A 17,925-nucleotide genomic window follows, 5' to 3' on the forward strand; every position below is an offset into this window, starting at 1 on the left:
TAAAACGCGGGGAAAGAAGGCAAAATACTGAAATTTCAGTCAGCGCAGAATTGAAGAGAACTTCTCAGCTCCGCGGAAAGAAAAGAACTGAGGAGACGCGCCCGGTACATCGGGCGGGAAGGCACTGGCGCATGCGCGGTGCGGGCATCTCGAAACTTCTGAGTTTCTTCAAGCAAGACATGCTTGCAAGATGTCCGTATCGGGGCTCTGTCGGATGACATCACCCACTAGTGAGAATACCTGCCTGCTTGTCCTGGGATAACTCATGTTATTTATGTGTAACTTTGTGACCTACTTTGTTAATGGTGGGTTATAAATGAATAAACTATTGTAACACCATTACTGAAACTCATGTATTGTAACATCATTATTGTAACATTATTATAGAAGCTAATGTAAACCGCTCTGAATTGGCTATCCAGTCATTAGTAGCGGTATAGAAGCTTTCAATAAACAAATAATTTCTCAAAACTCCTAAATAGAGGGTGGCAATATGGCAGAGTTAACTTAACACTAATTTTCATGGGCTCATAATTCTAGGCAAAAAGCAGGCCTAAATTTATAAACTTTTGTCTAAATTTAGGTACCTTTCAGCTGAAAACTTAAGGCTTCTAAGTTTGGCAGAAAACAGGGCACACATTTGAAGTCTAACATAGGAAACTAAATTTAAGCATTCAGCTTTTTTGGAATACCAGGCCAAATACAATTCATGTAATGGAATGCAACTCATAAACAATTTAAAGAAACTAGTGACTAGGTTCTATGCCTTACTCTCACTAGAGAATGGATTCCGATAACATATGAAAAATATGAGAATACTAAGTTAATGATGAGAGGTGCAGTATGAGAAGTTATGCCTAATATGCATTGGGTTTTTTTGGGGAGCTGAGACTGTTATGGTGATGGTTTGGACTTTACAGAGGATCCCATGAATCCTGAAGCAGTGGCTGAGATTATCATGAAACAATGGCCACCGTTGAGGGATCAAAGATTTTCTTCAGTTGAGCACTGCTAGAACTATTTAAGTTTCATCTCTATTACCATGTTTATTATTATGATAATGTACTTCAATGTTCGCCGCTCCAGACACAGCATATATAGGAATCATATTTTTGAGGCTCTCATAACTTTGGATCTCAGAGGAAGGTCTTTTTGACCGAAACACGGACCGTGTTGGGTCCCCACCACTACTACCCTCCCAGCTTGTTTCCCAGCAGCTGGATTTCTCTCTTCCACTGCAAGCTACTTTTGATGGTGACCCACAATGGCAGTAGAAGCAAACAGAATTGGAGAACTGGGCCTTCCTGCAGTACAAAACACATACCGACCTTGTTAAGGCCAGCTTTCCTTTAAGAAGAGAGGCTGAAAACTGACAGCAAACTTCTGATGTCAATTTACTCTAAAACTAGTAATGGAATGCATGGATGTTGGGTGGGAGAGAACAGGACCTAATTACACCCATGTCCAGACATGCACAGGATTGGGTGTGTGGATTCATTACCTGTGCAAATCTCATGCGGTTCCTCTGGTAGGCTGTCTTCTGCATTTTGGTTGTGTCCACAAGCTGGAAGCTAGTTTCATCCTCTTCATGGAAGTAAGCATACTGGCTTCCCCCACCAAACTGTGAGGAGTACTTATCTGGGAAGAAAGGTCACCTATTACTGATCAGCTTCAAACTCTGCTCATTTACATGTAGGGGAACATGATAGCCTCTGTGGGACCAGTAACTTCCCCTCTCCTTCTGAAAGTGAATCTCAGAGGCATAATTCTGAAGAGAATATATATTTTTAAAACTCTTTATTAGAGCACAATCCACATGTCAACAATTCAGAATGGTCCAAGAAAAACTCTACTAATGGGTTTGTCTTGATTATAAAATACATCTAAGTTAACATGCAGTACATAAGGACACCAACATGTGGCCCTTAACTTCCTCTATAATCCCCCCACCCAACACCTCCATTTGTATTCCTCTATGAGAAAGCACAAAATGACCCACTGTTAAAAACAGAATGGAAGATTAGGTTTCTACCTACAATAATCTTCTTTCTGTTATTCTCTGGAGGATTCCATACGCCAGGTGTTCAATCCCAACCCTCAGTCCGGATATTGCAGGAATTCACATCTTTTCAGACCACATGGTGCACTTACCCTAGTGGTAAGAGTCCACGAAGAGAAAAGAAGACGCAAGTATGGACACGGATGAAGCATTCCCCTCATACACTTGGTCAGATCTGAAAGAGTAGTAAGCAAGCTAGCTCCTCTGCGTGCCCCAAAAAATGCAAAGCCTGCAACCTGAACTTTCAGGGAGGCCACTGTCAGACTTCTGGCTAAACCCTACTGAATGAAAACCAGGACTATAACTGGGAGACTGCTCAGGCTCCACCTAACTCTTAGCATCCCCTGTGAGAAAAGCCTACCAGGCTTTGGCAGAAGAAGCCAAAGTAGAGGGTACTTCAAGCACAAGCGCTGAGATAACTACTTCATGCGCGGTGCGGCCAACTACATTACATTACATTACATTAGTGATTTCTATTCCGCTTGTACCTTGCGGTTCAAAGCGGATTACATAAGAAGAAGCTGGACATTTCCAGGAGGGTACGTGACATTTAGGGTAAGACATAGTTACAGAATGAGTATAGACTTGGTAACATTGGATGAGAGCAGTTATATTACATTACAACTAGAACTTTCTAGTTAAAAAGGTCTGTACCGGGGCTCCGTCGATGACGTCACCCATGCGTTAAGAATATGCTGCCTGCTTGTCCTGGGATAAAACCGCTCACCATCAAGACTGAGTGCTCAAGAGCGTAAGATCAAAACACCATGGGTTCTCCAAGGTCACCGGAGAAGATATTAATTTAAAGGGAACCGGAGCCTCTCATCCCGTTAAAGACATAGAAGAATCACATACTGCAGGCGTCGAGGCCAAACCAGAGTCACTAAAGACACCAGGTCAGAATGTGTCACTTGTACAGCAGATGACCAGAACTATCAGAGGCCATGGGGGAAACATCATAAAGGACCTCACAAGCATGCCAGGGCCAAACCAATACATCCGATCCTAGTTTCAACGCTGTTTGTTGACTGAAAAGGTGCCTGGCCTTCGAGATCTCTGTCGAAGCCAACAAGATCCTCCGGGCAAACCCCAGCTCTTGTAAGAGCAGACGAAACGGCTTCTGTGAAAGGAACCAGGTTCCCGAAACCAGGAAATGTTGGCCGAGGAAGAAAGCTGGAACAGTGTCGACTCCAGCCCCATGGGCCGCCAAGAAAGGACGAAGAAGAGCTTCCTCCTAGTGGAATGCCACCAACCTATCTTGCCTGAGAGAGGGTACTAGAGCTCCCTGCCGTGGCATCGAATAAAACTTGCACTGCCAGTCTTTCTGGAGGGATTGGAGAGCTAGTAGCGCCAGCCGAATTTCAGAAGCTCCAGATGAAAGGTCTACCAATGTTGCAGACCAGGAGTCCACTACCCCTGAATGGAATGGGCCCCACAATGAGCCTGCAACACAGCAGGCTGGCATTCATGCTAAGAGTTAACCACTCGGAAATCCAAAGAAGTGAGCCCTAGCCAAGAGCCACCCTGAAGCCACTAACTCAAATTGCTGCTACCTGGCTTCGTCCAGGAGAGCGGCCATAAAAGGTGGAAAAATTCCTCCGAGATCATCAAGAGAAGAGGGACTCCTGTCAATGACGCATGGGCACTCTGGCCCAGAAGATCACCCCCAAGGAGGCTGCCCGAGCCCCAGAACATTGCAGTTAAACCCAGGCTGAGAGAGCCGGAAAAACTAAGAGAATTCTAATCTGTTGACGATGGCTCTGTCTAATCACCCTGAAAAGAAATGCATGACTCCGTCTAGATATGAAGAGAAGCTCTAGAAAATCCAGAGACTGGGAGGATACCCACACTTGCAGCAGAGACACTACCATCCCCATGTCTTTGTACACCCAATGACATGGAGCCTGGAGCACCCGCTGTCCCAGGAAGGATGGACGTGGACCCCCTGCTGGCTGAAAGCTGGCTCAATTACAATCACTGGGATGAAAGGGGTGAGGCCATCAAGAAAAGCTGCGAACTGGAAATGCTGATGCGGTACATGGAAATGCAGAAACCTGCAATGTTCTGCGGAGATCAAAATAGGGAGGAAGACTTTGGGAGATCCATGGACACTAGAAACTCCTCTGGAGACAGCAGCTAGCACAGTGTATTTCATTGACCACTGGGAAAAGGGGAATTTGCAAGAAGTGGGTGACTGACCTTAGAGCCAGAATGTGTCTTCAAAGAGACGCTGAATATTGCAGACCCTGGACTCTGTTACCAGCAACTTGCCGGAGTCCAGAAACCAAGCCACAGGTAGGCAAAGTAGGATTAACAAGTGTCCAATGAAAGTCGAATCCACACTGACAAAACAGTAGAAGACAGCCTGCGAGTGAGGAAATCATGCCTGTCGCTTTTTCTTTCTTTTTTGTGTTTGTGGCATAGCCACTGCACAGAAACCTGAACTGGAACCATGGTAACAGAGGTATAGCCCTGTAAATGTCTCTAGGAGGAAAAACCCGAATATCCCTGACGACATCTGCAGGAGGAACGAAGAGAACTACAATCCCCTTCCGACGGCCAGCAAAACTGTATTACCAACGTAGGGCCGCGAGTCACTACACATGAGAAGAGGTCATCCCAACCTAAACCAACTGAATCTGGCCCTTGAAAGGACGGCCACTGAAAGAGAACCTCGAGGCTGCATCTGCATCCAAAGATAAGGCCAAAGAGACTCAGACTGCACCAGCAGAACATGTACTAAGACTTGAAAGAAATCATAAAGGACGCCTGGCACTGCAGCCACACCAACCTGCACCAGAAGAGAACAGGCATGCACCACCACAGAGGATACATTGCACAGGCTGCAATGACAGGCATGAGCCAGAAATGAAGTGGCCACCACCACTTGGCTATCTGAGGATGCTAGAAAAGAATATTTTGCATCAGAACAGACTCCTGCAATCCTAAGAGACCTGAAACTTCACTCCCCAGCTCTAGGGAGGACTGTGCTGTGAAGAGGCTCGCTGCCAGAGCCCTTCACATGCTGACTCAAAAAAATGACACTGAAATGCAATGTATTCCACAGGCAGACAATATTTTATTTGAGCTGAATATAAAAAATGATAACAGCGAAACATGTTAAAAATATATTGTCTCAATGGAACTACATTGGAGAGCTATCACAGATAGGTGGGTTCCAGGCAAAAAAATATCTAGCTGTGAAAAAGTATAAGTCTAGCTTGTTAAGTGGTTGTGCATTAAATTTTATAACTTCTCATAATTACATCTTTTCCTCCTGTGGCAATCAAGGCCCATCCTGTCATATTGCAAAGATGCTCCTATTTGCCCAGTCTTATCATATCCTGGTTACCATAGCTGTACTGATCTATAAATGGCCAGTCTTTACCTAATTCCATAGTTTCTTCTACAGTTCTCACGCTCCTTATTTGACAAGTTGCTGGCAAAATAGTCACTTTTTTTCTGTGTGCTGCGGTGTCAGATTGAATCTTAGCTTGATGTTAATGAGCACATTCCTGTGGACTGACACCTGTATTTTGTATACAGCCTTATTTTTCTGTACAAATTAGTACCAGGATCCCATCTGCAACTTTCACATATTCTTGATCACATGGTCCAAGTTCAGTATTTTTCCATCAAAGTCTGAGTATCCAGAGGGACCTTGAAACTTATGCAGGCCTGTATTTTTCTCCAGCACGACCCCCTTAGCCTACCTTTAGTATATGAGACTTTAAGAAGGTTTAAAATCCAAGCTGAAATACAGAATAAAGCTGCATATAATGTCTTGACATCAGTAGTTCCATTGCATGGGGGACAACAGGCCCTTGGGGAACAGGGAGAGCCCTTCCTCAGCTGGAAACCTGTGCCACGGCAGAATAGACCTCAGGCTGTTCAGACCTGCCAAAGAGCAGGATTCAGGAGAAAAAGCAGAGACATAGCTGTAGAAGATTGGAAAACGCTGTCCGGGATTCACATTGTTCTGAAATCTGTCCCAGGACCTGTGGATGGAATGAAAAAGGCATAGGAGAACGGACCAAGACCGAAGCCTTGAAAGTGAAAAACCCAAAAAAGAGCTCTTTCAGAACACCAGCTGTAAAGAGGCAGGCAGAAACCCACTGAAAATGCGAAGAAGGATCAGAATCTCCAAATCCGAATGCTCAGAGAGGCTGAGGAGACCAGTCTCAGAAAAGGCAATAGCTGGATCCAAATTAAATACAGTGGCAGGAGACAGAAGAAACAGAAAATCTGCATGGCAACTACTGGAATCGAAATCTAGCACATCCAGACAAGAGTGCTCCCAAAAGGAATTTTCGGCACAGATGCCATAGAATGAAAAAGCCCCGACGTGTGAAACAAGCTGAGTCTGAGGAGACAAATAAAATCAGGTGAAAGGGCCCAAACTGCAACCATAGTAGGTACTGTTAAGGTACATACTGTACTTCAAATTTGTTCCAAAAACAGCAAAAATAAACATTTGAAAATTAAAAAATAGCGATTTGGGGTCTAGGGAGGTGGGGACCTGTGCCCTACCCACAAAAACTGTGAAAATGGGGTTTAAAATGTTTTCAAAGCTACCCCCGAAGTTCCCATAGGAAACAATGAAGGTACTCAGACTCTGTAGTGCCTTCTGCCTGTCAGCGTTTTTCATTCAAATTGGTAACCAAACTTCAGGATTGCAACCGTCACGTTTGAAAGTCACTCAGAGGTATAGAGTTCTTCAAGAAGAGAGTTGCGCCCTCTAGTGATGAACCAAAGTATATTTTTCAGTCGTTGCAACTTTATTAGTTCTGGTTACGCTCCAAGTTTGATTACAAAAGTAAATAAATGAATAAATAAATAAATGTCTTTACAGTCTTTCAAACACTTGTATGAAAATACTTTGTTTTTTCTTATCTTTACAAATCTTTTCAAATGAACATCGCTCTGTGAGAAAATTGAGAGCAGCTTGATAATTCAGTTTATAACAGGTTCGGGGTCTCTACGTGGCCCCGTTTCGATTCCTTCTTCAGGAGACCCGTCAAAAGAACGCTGTTGGTGCTGTGACATCGACAGCGTTCTTTTGACGGGTCTCCTGAAGAAGGAATCGAAACGGGGCCACGTAGAGACCCCGAACTTGTTATAAACTGAATTATCAAGCTGCTCTCAATTTTCTCACAGAGCGATGTTCATTTGAAAAGATTTGTAAAGATAAGAAAAAACAAAGTATTTTCATACAAGTGTTTGAAAGACTGTAAAGACATTTATTTATTTATTCACTTTTGTAATCAAACTTGGAGCGTAACCAGAACTAATAAAGTTGCAACGACTGAAAAATATACTTTGGTTCATCACTAGAGGGCGCAACTCTCTTCTTGAAGAACTCTTATACCTCTGAGTGACTTTCAAACGTGACGGTTGCAATCCTGAAGTTTGGTTACCAATTTGAATGAGAAGACAGTTCTTTTATTTGAACTCTAATATTTTTCTGACTTCCACTAATATTTAACTATTAGTACCCCAGTGACATTATAAAGAAATTATGTCAGCGTTTTTCAGCAGCTGAATGGAGAATAAAGGACTTTTCTGCCTCAGAATAGCTCCAAATGCCCAGGAATGGAGATCTTCAGACTGCCAGTCACGTGGTTGGGGGCGGGAAAGGCAGCCTGCGTCCTGAAACCTGAGTGAGTTTCTATCCAGACGCACTCAGCCTGTGCTAGAAACCTGTGACTGTGCGGTCACCAGCTAGTAAACTCCATGGGAGAGACCCTGGTACTTCCAGAAGGTGGCACACAGCAGGCTGGCTTCACAGACCCACTAGAACTTCTCTAAGTTTCCAAGTTTATTTAATCTTTGATATACCGTATTTCAAAAGAATAACTAAACGGTTTACAATTATCAAAACATAAAAAACTTAAAAATAAAAAGTAGACGGGCCGACAAAACATATAGACTTCCTGGTACCAAAAGGAAAATTGGGAAAAGGTGAGAGCTTAAATACAATGATAAAATAAATTCTAAAAGGGAGGGAAGAGAGGGAGGCTGCAGTCTTGCTCCGCAGGACTGCGTCCTTTTCTTTGACAGCGGACCATGGGGGAGGGGTCTCAAGGAACTGAAGCCAGAAGTTTAAGCAAACTTTAATCAAAAAAATAAGAAACAGAGCAATGGCAAAAGACTTCTGCCCAGACTGCCTGCAGAAATTGAAACAGATTTTACCACTACAGGGAGTGCACCATTTGTTCTGAAAAGATGTGAATTCCTGCAACACCTGAACTGTGGGTTGGGATTGAACACCTAGCGTATGGAATCCAGAAGGGTCGTAAAAGAAATACTGTACAATTAAAACAAATAGGAGGAAATATTTTTCACTCAAAATGAAGATGTTGTCAGAAGATGTGGTAACAGTGGTTAACCTAGCTGGATTTAAAAAAAGGTTTGGACAAGTTCCTGAAGGAAACGTCCATAATCTGCTTTTGAGACAGATATGGAAGCCACTGCTTGACCTGTGGTCAATAGCATGGAAAGTTGCTACCATTTGGGTTTCTGTCAGGTACTTGTGATCTAGATTGGCCACTGTTGGAAGCAGGATATAGCGCTAGACCACTGGTCTGACCCAGTGTGACTATCCTTATGTGTGCTCTTCAGCGAGTCCCCACAACTTATTTAAATTTAATCATGCTTTGTTTGGTCACATTTGCAGTATCTGCAACTTCAACTATGAAAATGGAGGTAGAACATACAATTTAAAAACCCTTGGGCATTATCAGAGGGGAAACATTAGGGCAATTGGAATAGGACCCTTGTAACATGGCTCATAGAAATGGTCACAGGAAGCCCCACAGCAGATAAATCTAGCAAAGGAACAGTGGCACTTACTAGTGTATCGTTTATCCTGATAGGTGGCCCCAGTCCAATCGGCAACCTAAGAGTAGACAGAAAATCAAAGTGAATAGGTAGACAGACCAGGGAGAAGTGCTGGGGTACCTTAGTGATTTAGAGCAGTGGGCTGAAAACCACAGAATTCAAGATTCAAATCCCACTACTGATCCTTGTAAGCCTAGGCAAGAAACTCTACCTTCTATTGCCTTAGAAATAAACTTTAGAAAAGTTCTGTAGGGCAAGAAAATACCTATTAATCCCCATCTCTGCTGTGGGGAGTCTCGCTGCCTCCTTTTCTCAACACTTTTCACCAGTGTCTGGTATCATTCTGCTCCTTTCAATCCCCTTCTACCTCCCCTCCTTCTCTGCAGGTTCAGCATCTCTATTGCCCTCGCCCCTCTAATCCTCCAGAGTCTCAGTGGGTGACTGGCAGAGGAAGCAAAGTAAACAGGCCACCTGCAGTTGGCCCCACCAGGGCCTTTCCTATGCCGCATTCTGCCTCCTATAATGTATCTTCCTGTGGGTGGATGCAGCATAGGGAAGACTCTGGAGGGGCTGACCCCATGTGGCCTGTTTACCTTGCTTTATCTGTTGGTCACCCTGCATATAGGGGGGACACAGACCTCTATGAGGGAAGCAGAGGGAGACAGAGTTCCATATGGTTAGAAAGAGAGAGATCTAGACAAACTAGACCAAAAAGGGAGGTGGGGAAAGATGCTAGCCCTGGGTTGGGAAAGGACATCTGGAGTGGCAGGGGGTGTAGGATGATAGGCATGAATAGGGAGAGGAACCAGGGATACATATGTAATTATAAACTCTCCTTTCCCCCACTCCCTCAAGTCCAGGTATGTCATCATCTTTGTCTACTTTATGTTTCACCTCTTTTTTTACCCCGGTTTTACATTTACTTTTATGCTTTTAGCTTTGTAAACCGGCCAGATACACGCTGATGGTAGGTATATTAAAATGTAAATAAACTTGGCAATGCTGGACACAGGAGGTTAGTAAGAATAGAGACTCAAGAGTGGAGACGCTGAGTAGGATGGCTAAGGCAGTGTTTTTCAACCGCTGTTCCGCGGCACACTAGTGTGCCGCGATATGTTGCCTGGTGTGCCGTACGGTCAGGGCCGCCATCAGGGCAGTACCACCAGTCTAGGGAGAGGGGCGGTCCACATCTCGAGCCGCGAGGCTCGTCTTCTGTTCCTGCCTGCCCTGCAGCTAACATATAGCCGATCGCAAGCGTTCCCCGATGTCAGCGCTGACGTCGGAGGGAGGGCTTAAGCAAAGCCTGCCCTCCGACGTCAGCGCTGACGTCGGAGAATACTTCCGTTCGGCTATTTGTGCGCGGCAGGGCAGGCAGGAAGCAGAAGACAAGCCTCGCGGCTTGAGCTTCGTTTTGCTGAGAAAGTTGCAAAGATGGGCTGGGAGGCAAACATGGAACACAAAAGGGGGGAGGGAGTGCGTTTTGGACACAAGGCATGAACTTGGGAGAGAGGAAGGGAGGGAAAGAGATGCTGAGGTGGGGGAGGGAATGGGTTTTTGGACACAGAAGGCATGGACTTGGGAGAGAGGAAGGGAGGGAAAGAGATGCTGAGGTGGGGAAGGGAATGCGTTTTTGGACACAGAAGAAATGGACTTGGGAGAGAGGAAGGGAGGGAAAGAGATGCTGAGGTGGGGGAGGGAATGCGTTTTTGGACACAGAAGAAATGGACTTGGGAGAGAGGAAGGGAGGGAAAGAGATGCTGAGGTGGGGGAGGGAATGAGTGTTTGGACACAGAAGGCATGGACTTTGGAGAGAGGAAGGGAGGGAAAGAGATGGTTGTGTACACGGGGAATAGAAGAAAGGAGAATTTTTGGTCATAGGGAGGGAGTGAGGTACAGATAGTGGCATACCAGGGTGGGGGGGGCGGTCTGCCCCACCCCGGGTTTACGTCCCAAGGGGGTGCACAGCTGGCCACCCTCCAGTGTTGTCCCTAGGCCGGCAAACTGCGGCTCTTTAGCCACTTGAGTGCCACCGCCGCCATCGGGAACAGGCCGGTGCCAAGTTCTCCCTGCTTTTCCCTGTGGGGCCGGCCAACTCTCGCCACTCGCGTCAATTCTGACGTCGGAGAGGACGTTCTGGGCCAGCCAATCGCTGCCTGGCTGGCCTAGAACGTCCTCTCCGACGTTAGAATTGACGACGGGTGGCGAGAGTTGGTCGGCTCTGCGGGGAAGAGAAGCAGGGAGAACTCGGTGCCGGCCTGTTCCCGATGGCGGCAGTGGCAGCCTATTCCCCAGTGGCGGTATGGCAGCATTATAAAATACTTTCTTTGTGTTTATTTGGATTCCTATATATTTATATATAGTCAATATAGGCACAGTTACATTTTTTAACTTTTTCTTAATGGTGGTGTGCCTCGTGATTTTTTTCATGAAACAAGTGTGCCTTTGCCCAAAAAAGGTTGAAAAAACACTGGGCTAAGGGATGCAGTGGGAAGATGGATGTTGGACAGAGTGAGATGAAATGTTAAAAGAACATGAAGATCCTGGAAAGAGTGTTAAAGAACAGAAAAGCAGAAGAGAGACATTAGGGCCAAAGCAATACTCGGACAATAAAAGCAGAAAAAAAAGGTTTTTTTCTTAATTTATTAACTGAAATATGTCAGCTTTGGGAAATGTGCATCTCTGATATCTTGTACAGTGGTACCTTGGAATCTGAACTTAATCTGTTCCAGAACCCCGTTCAAATTCCAAAACGTTCGAGTTCCAAGACAATTTTTCCCATTGAAAATAAAAGAAACTGGATTAATCCATTCCTTGGTCCCACAAACTCAGATTTTCCAATAAATTTTAACAGAGGCAGCAAGATGGGCAACAGCAAGAGGTGCTCAGCCCCAAAGCTTCCCTCTGATGCGAACCGCCCTGGCGGAAACAGGAATGCTGTGTCGGAGGGGAAGCTTTGGGCTGAGCAACGCTTGCAGTTCCCATACGTTCAGTATTCCAAAGCAGCGTTCGAATTCCGGGCAAAATTTAATTTTAAAAAAGTTTGGATTCCAAGTTGTTCAAGTTCTGGGGCGTTCGGATTCCGAGGTACCACTGTATTTCAGTTTCTATTTCTATGGTAGGTTTTCTATACACTGGTACAGTAGGTTTGGAATGTGCTTGTTTTTGCAGGATTTGTTTACTAGAGCTATGAATGGGTTTCTTCTTCACCCCTCCAATACTTTAGGAAACATGGCATGGCATTTTTCCACTTGGGGCCCATTCACTTCTAGCTATGCCACTGTGGAAAACAGTTGAACAAGCACACTAAAAAAATCATATATGTTTGATTTACAGACAAATGAGCAGTGGAAGCAAAAAGAAAACAACGCTGGACTCGGTTCTATAAATGGCACCCAAAACACAATTCTATACTCAAAGTTGGGTGCCATTTTTAGAATTCTATAACACTGCATGCAAAGCCTAGAAACACCCCTGACCTGCCCATGCCACTCCAATGGCCTTGCCCTCTTTTTTGGATCTGTGTGGTAAAATTTATGCTCACATCTTTAGAGAACAGCAACTATAAAGATGCACACAAATTCCAATTATTGACAATTAGTGCCAATAATTGATTGTTAGTGCCCTATTATCAGTGCTAATTTGCTAATTAAGCAATGAAATTGTGCTTCACTTTACAACAAAATTAGAAAGGACCAGCCATGTTGCAGGAACCATGAAACATGTACATGCTAAGAAGTGCTGACTGGGCAAGATTTAAAAGCTCCTTCTGTATTGGCTCCCGGCTCCCAAAAGAAGACCATACAATAGCAGGTGTACCTTTCCTAATCGGTCTCCTTTGCTGAAGGGCTGGTATGGCATGTCCTTGAACTGCTCGGGCACAGCACATGGACCCCAACCCGAGGGATTGTCCTGAATGACTGGTGCAAGAAACTTCGCCATGATTCAAATTCCTAGAAAAGATTATAAAAAAATATATTTATTGTTTTACTTTTATAACCTACCTTACTGAAGGCAGCCTGAAATGAAGCACAATTTGTAATATTTATCTTAAAGATAATGCCCACTTATAAAATAAATATTATGCCCATGTTGGATTGGAAAACAAACAAACCTAAAATTCAGAACCAGCTATAATCACAAGTGGCTCAGATAGTTTCTGGATCAGTCAGATACTACAACGACAGTAAGAAGGCAAGGCGGACGATTCGGCGTCCCCTTTTGAAAGAAGTCTGATCGGTTGGGATACACCGTGAGGCAACATATTTGTGAAATGCTGGCCACCGTTGGTGTACCGATCAGTGAAGATAAGTTGAAGTTTTTCTTCTATCATTTATTTTTCATTAGCAGAGCACAGCATAACGCTTTAACACATATTGAAGGTTTTTTTGCCAATGAGGTGACCGCTCGACCACTTCTTTAAAAACCTTTTCGGTGGAGGTGGGAGGGCCCTTTCTGAGGCTTTTTCCTTCATTTTTGAATGAGTCTATAGCCTATGCAGTTCTTATATTATACTAGAAGACATCACAGTAATCATAATTGAAAGTGTTTATCTCCTTACATATTGTGTTTTCATGATATCTGGTCATTTGTGGCTATTGCATATTTTAAAGTCATCTGCCTTGACCTCTTTGAACCCCCCCCCCGAATATAAATGGTAACTTATACATTTTCTCTGCGTACAGTGCGCTTTGTGTTTTAAAAAAAAAAATTTTATTGTTGGTAGATCATTTTGACTTGGTCATTTTAAAAGTTGCTCGCAAGCCAAAAAAGTGTGGGCACTCCTGGTCTACACCGATCACCATTGCCAAAGCATGTTATAGTCACGGCCTTGATCTTAAAAAGATACAATTATAAATGACTCCGTTACATGTAACTTTATAGGGGGATGATCTACAATAAACCCTAGCCTTATGAGGGGAAGCCCCTAGAAAATGCTTCTGAACCCTCTCCTGGAATCAAACCTAACCAGTCAGATTTTCAGGATTACCACAATGAATATGCATTAGATACATTTGCATATAGTAGAGATCCATTGTTTGCAAACCTGTTCATGCATTTTCAATGGGGCAATCCTGAAAACTTAACTGGTTAGGTATGCCTGCAGGAGAGAACTTAGAAGCCCTGCCCTAGAACTGGCTCATTAAAAAGCTAGAGATAAGCCCAACTGCAAAGGGACTAGTGGCCACAGTGCTTTAAAGATCATTGTAATAACACTGAATATTACCCGCTACTCACTAGCAGGCAGGGTAAAGAGAACAGTATTGGTGAAATATGAGTCACATGACATACTTTCACACAGGAGAGGCAGCTACATTTTGAAAAAGCATGCTTTACTGATGACATTGAAAGCCCCAAGTGTAATCAATTATAGTAATCAATCAAGGGCAAGGACCATTTGTTGTTATAAAATCATTCAAGGCTGAGGAAGGCTTAAGCTTATGTAAAGTTCAGAGTTTAGAAAATGCCCTACTTTTTGTCTATCTTATATGAGCTTTAAATGACAAATACACATTCACTAATACACTCATAACAAACCACAGCCCAAATGAGAACTGATTGAGCAGCAATGTCAATTTAGCTTGGAATCTCTAATGACATATTCCTATGAATTATAAACTCATCTTAAATTTTACAAAAAAAAAAAAAAAAAAAGAGCTATCAGACCTGAGATAGGAAGAAACAGATTAAATACCTTTGGCAATAGTTGACATTTACATTCACATCTATTATTTCTGGCAAGACCGTATCAAGAGCATAAATGCTATGGGATGCATCAACATTTCTCAAGCCATCACAAAGCAGATGCAAATAAAGGTTAAAATGAGATCCCCAAAAAAATGAGAAATAAGAAATAAAACAAATAACAGAGCAGTAAAAGGTGAAAAGAAATTTAAATACAGGGAAACAATTTCCACTGGTTCCTAAGAATGTATGACTGGTGCCTTAATTTTCTAAATGCATTCTTAATCCTACCTCGGGCTAACATCCAAGTCAATGAAAAAGAAATTGTAATAAAAATATCTGGTTTAGAAAAATGTTTATTTGTGTGTGCTGAAAAGAAAAAGCCTTCTTTCTGATGCTTAGTCTTGTGATCTGGTCTCAGTCCATTAACAGCACTGCCTGCATCACTTCACACACAGTGGTGCTCAGATTGCGCAGTGGGCTAGTCATCACAGACCAGAATTCCTCCAGCATCATTCCATCTAGGGCCTCTACACTGTAATGGGAGGTTTTACAAAAGTTGCTACATCTAGGTTTACTCAGTTTTCCCCTGAAATTTTTCCACATCTTAATTCAGAATTGTCAGAGATGTAGAAAGCAACAGCAACTTGCCTTGAGCTGCTCCTGAAAAAGGTGCAAGCTAAATCTAAACCCCTCCCCTTCTCAACTCTGGTCCTCTGGGACCTATAAATAAATCCAGTTTTCAGGACAACCCAAAGCATGAAAATTAGCTTGCCTTTTAGGTCATGCATTTATCTTATGTATGCCTACTTGGATAACCACTTGCCATGAGAGAAAGAGAAGTTCTAGTTGAGAAAGAAAGGTTTCTACACACTCAAAATGTTTTGACTATTACCGTATTTTCACGTAGATAACGCGCACCCATGTAAAACGCGCGCACGGGTATAGCACGCAGGAAACCGACATATATGTTAAAAAAATTTTATATACCGCGCACACCCGTATACCGCGCATGCTGCCCCGACTCTCCCGTCGCCGCCCGACTCTCCTTTCGCCCGCCCCGACTCTCCTCTGGCCACCCCGAATCTCCTTTCCACCGCCTCGGACCTCTCCTCTCCCCCTTGAAGTCCTGTCCCCACCCTGAAAGCCTGATGCCCCCCCCGACATCCGATTCACCCCCCCGCATGACCGCTCGCACCCCCACCCCGAAGGACCGCTCGCACGCACTCCCACCCTCACACCCCATCCTGAAGGACCGCTCACACCCCCACAGCCCTCGCGACCCCCCCCCCCTCATCATGTAGAAGCTCCTACCGGTGTCCTGCTGCTTCCTCTTGGCGGTCCGGCCCTTCTGTGAGCCCTGCATCTGCGCTGCTTCGTCTTCCGGCGGTCCCCGCCCTTTCTCTGACGTCTGACGTCAGAAGAAAGGGCGGGACCGCTGGAAGACGAAGCAGCGCAGACGCAGGGCTCACAGAAGGGCCAGGACCGCCAAGAGGAAGCAGCAGGACACCAGTAGGAGCTTCTACATGATGAGGGGTGGGTGGGGGTCGGGAGGCTGTGGGGGTGCGAGCGGTCCTTCAGGGTGGGGGTGCGGGTGGGAGTGCGTAGCGAGCGGTCCTTTGGAGTGGGGGTGCGTGCGAGCGGTCCTTCGGGGTGGGGGTGCGAGCGGTCCTGCGGGGGGGTGAATCGGACGTCGGGGGGGGAACTATGTAAAAAAAAAATTTGTAAAACGCGCTCACGCGTATAACACGCAAGGTTATGCACGGTTTGTAAAAACCGTGTATAACGTGCGCATTATATGCGTGAAAATATGGTACTCAGGCTTCTGATTACAGATGTATATTTTCAAGACCTGGATTTTGTGAGAAATTTAATCAAAATGCTTTATGCACCTTAATTGGCAATTATGATGCAAGAAGAAATTTTGGTGTTTTATTCTATTTTAGCTTATAGAAGGGAGCATGATATTTCTTCACATTGAATACTATTTCTCACCTTACACAAATTCTAACACCACAAAACTACATTTTAGACACATTTTAAGTTAATTCCATTTTTTACATGCATTTATTACTACATATTTAAAACTGGTATTCTGAATGCAACAAACCAACCATGGGAGAGCATGTTGGCTACCATAGCAACAAGTGCATATGAGCGGTTCATGTGCAGAATTATACGAATTAGACGTGTGTCTGGAATACACAATGTACCTTCTACACACAAATAGTATTGGTATCATATCAACTGAATCTCTGCAGTCAAGAGTTTTGCTCACCTGTTCACAACCACAGCACATCTTTATTTGGTGACAAAATTATCACAGTTTCTCATTATCCTGCCTTTTTGTGTCCACTGAGCCCTTTCCATAAAACATATAGTAAAAATAAAAGCTATGGGCATTTCATAGTAACAGAAGAAAAGAAACTGGTAAAATACCCTTACTAATGCTAGCCACATAAAATCAAACTAACTTTTTGTTCCATTTCAAAACTAAGCACTAACACTGACTTTTACAAAGCTGCGGCAGAGGTTTCTACAGTGGGCTGGCAAGGCAAATGCTCCGACGCTCATAGAATTCTTCTACCACCTACATTATTTTATAGAATGCTAACATAGGGCCAATGGAGAAAGAAGCATTAGAGTTGCTAGCAGCACATGGAGACAGGCACTGACAGAAAGGGTGACATTTAAAAAAAACAAAACTGTCAAATGTTCTCCCCCCTCCTCGTACATCCATGGTAGTCTAATGCTCCCCCCCCACCTGCACTGAAATTGGTCTTCACTGTTAATATGTTAAAGTATTGATTTGTAATATTGTTATTATATTTGCAAATAAAATTATCCCCCTCCTTTACAAAGCCTTGCTAATATTTTTAGTGCCAACCGCGGCAGTAACAGCTCAGACGCTCATAGAAATTCTAAAAACGCTAACACTGTTTTGTAAAAAAAAAAAAAAAAAAAAGGGGGGGGGGTTATATGAACTACAACTCCCAACTAAAAAATTAAATCCTGAGGCCCATACTCTCAATATTTAACATGCCTTTAACAATGGTCACTAAACTAGTTCTAGACGGTTTAGTGTGTCAGTATTTTACCACCCTATTATTAGAACGGTTCACCGTGGTCTTTTCCGAGTTTCTTAGTAGGCTCCAACTCTGCCATGCAAATGTAGTACAAGGTCAATACTACTAAAATGGGCTCATTAATATTTAAACGAGCACTCCGGGCAATTCTTTATCATCGCCGAGCGATTCTCCAAACGAAGTTTCGGCTTTTAATGATCAAAAATTACTGGCTGGTCCAGGGTGCTGGTACTGTGAAAAGTGCATCTCTGGCGCATG

The 17,925-nt window shown here is 43.9% G+C and overlaps 1 protein-coding gene and 1 non-coding gene across 3 annotated transcripts in view; both read right to left on the minus strand.

The window, feature by feature from the left end:
• Positions 1 to 17,925, minus strand: part of EIF3D (eukaryotic translation initiation factor 3 subunit D) — a 103,323-nt gene that overhangs the window by 83,143 nt on the left and 2,255 nt on the right. For both annotated transcript variants that reach the window (XM_033929858.1, XM_033929857.1), the window contains exons 2-4: positions 12,716 to 12,849; positions 8,912 to 8,957; positions 1,502 to 1,638 (exon numbers count right to left, since the gene is read on the minus strand). In XM_033929858.1, coding sequence (XP_033785749.1) covers positions 1,502 to 1,638; positions 8,912 to 8,957; positions 12,716 to 12,838 — 306 coding nt within the window. In that variant the 5' untranslated portion in view covers positions 12,839 to 12,849. The remainder of the gene's footprint in view (positions 1 to 1,501; positions 1,639 to 8,911; positions 8,958 to 12,715; positions 12,850 to 17,925) is intronic.
• LOC117356152 lies at positions 14,994 to 15,079 on the minus strand. Its single transcript, XR_004538583.1, has one exon.

The sequence above is a fragment of the Geotrypetes seraphini genome, chromosome 2, assembly GCF_902459505.1.
Source record: "Geotrypetes seraphini chromosome 2, aGeoSer1.1, whole genome shotgun sequence".
Classification (NCBI taxonomy): domain Eukaryota; kingdom Metazoa; phylum Chordata; class Amphibia; order Gymnophiona; family Dermophiidae; genus Geotrypetes; species Geotrypetes seraphini.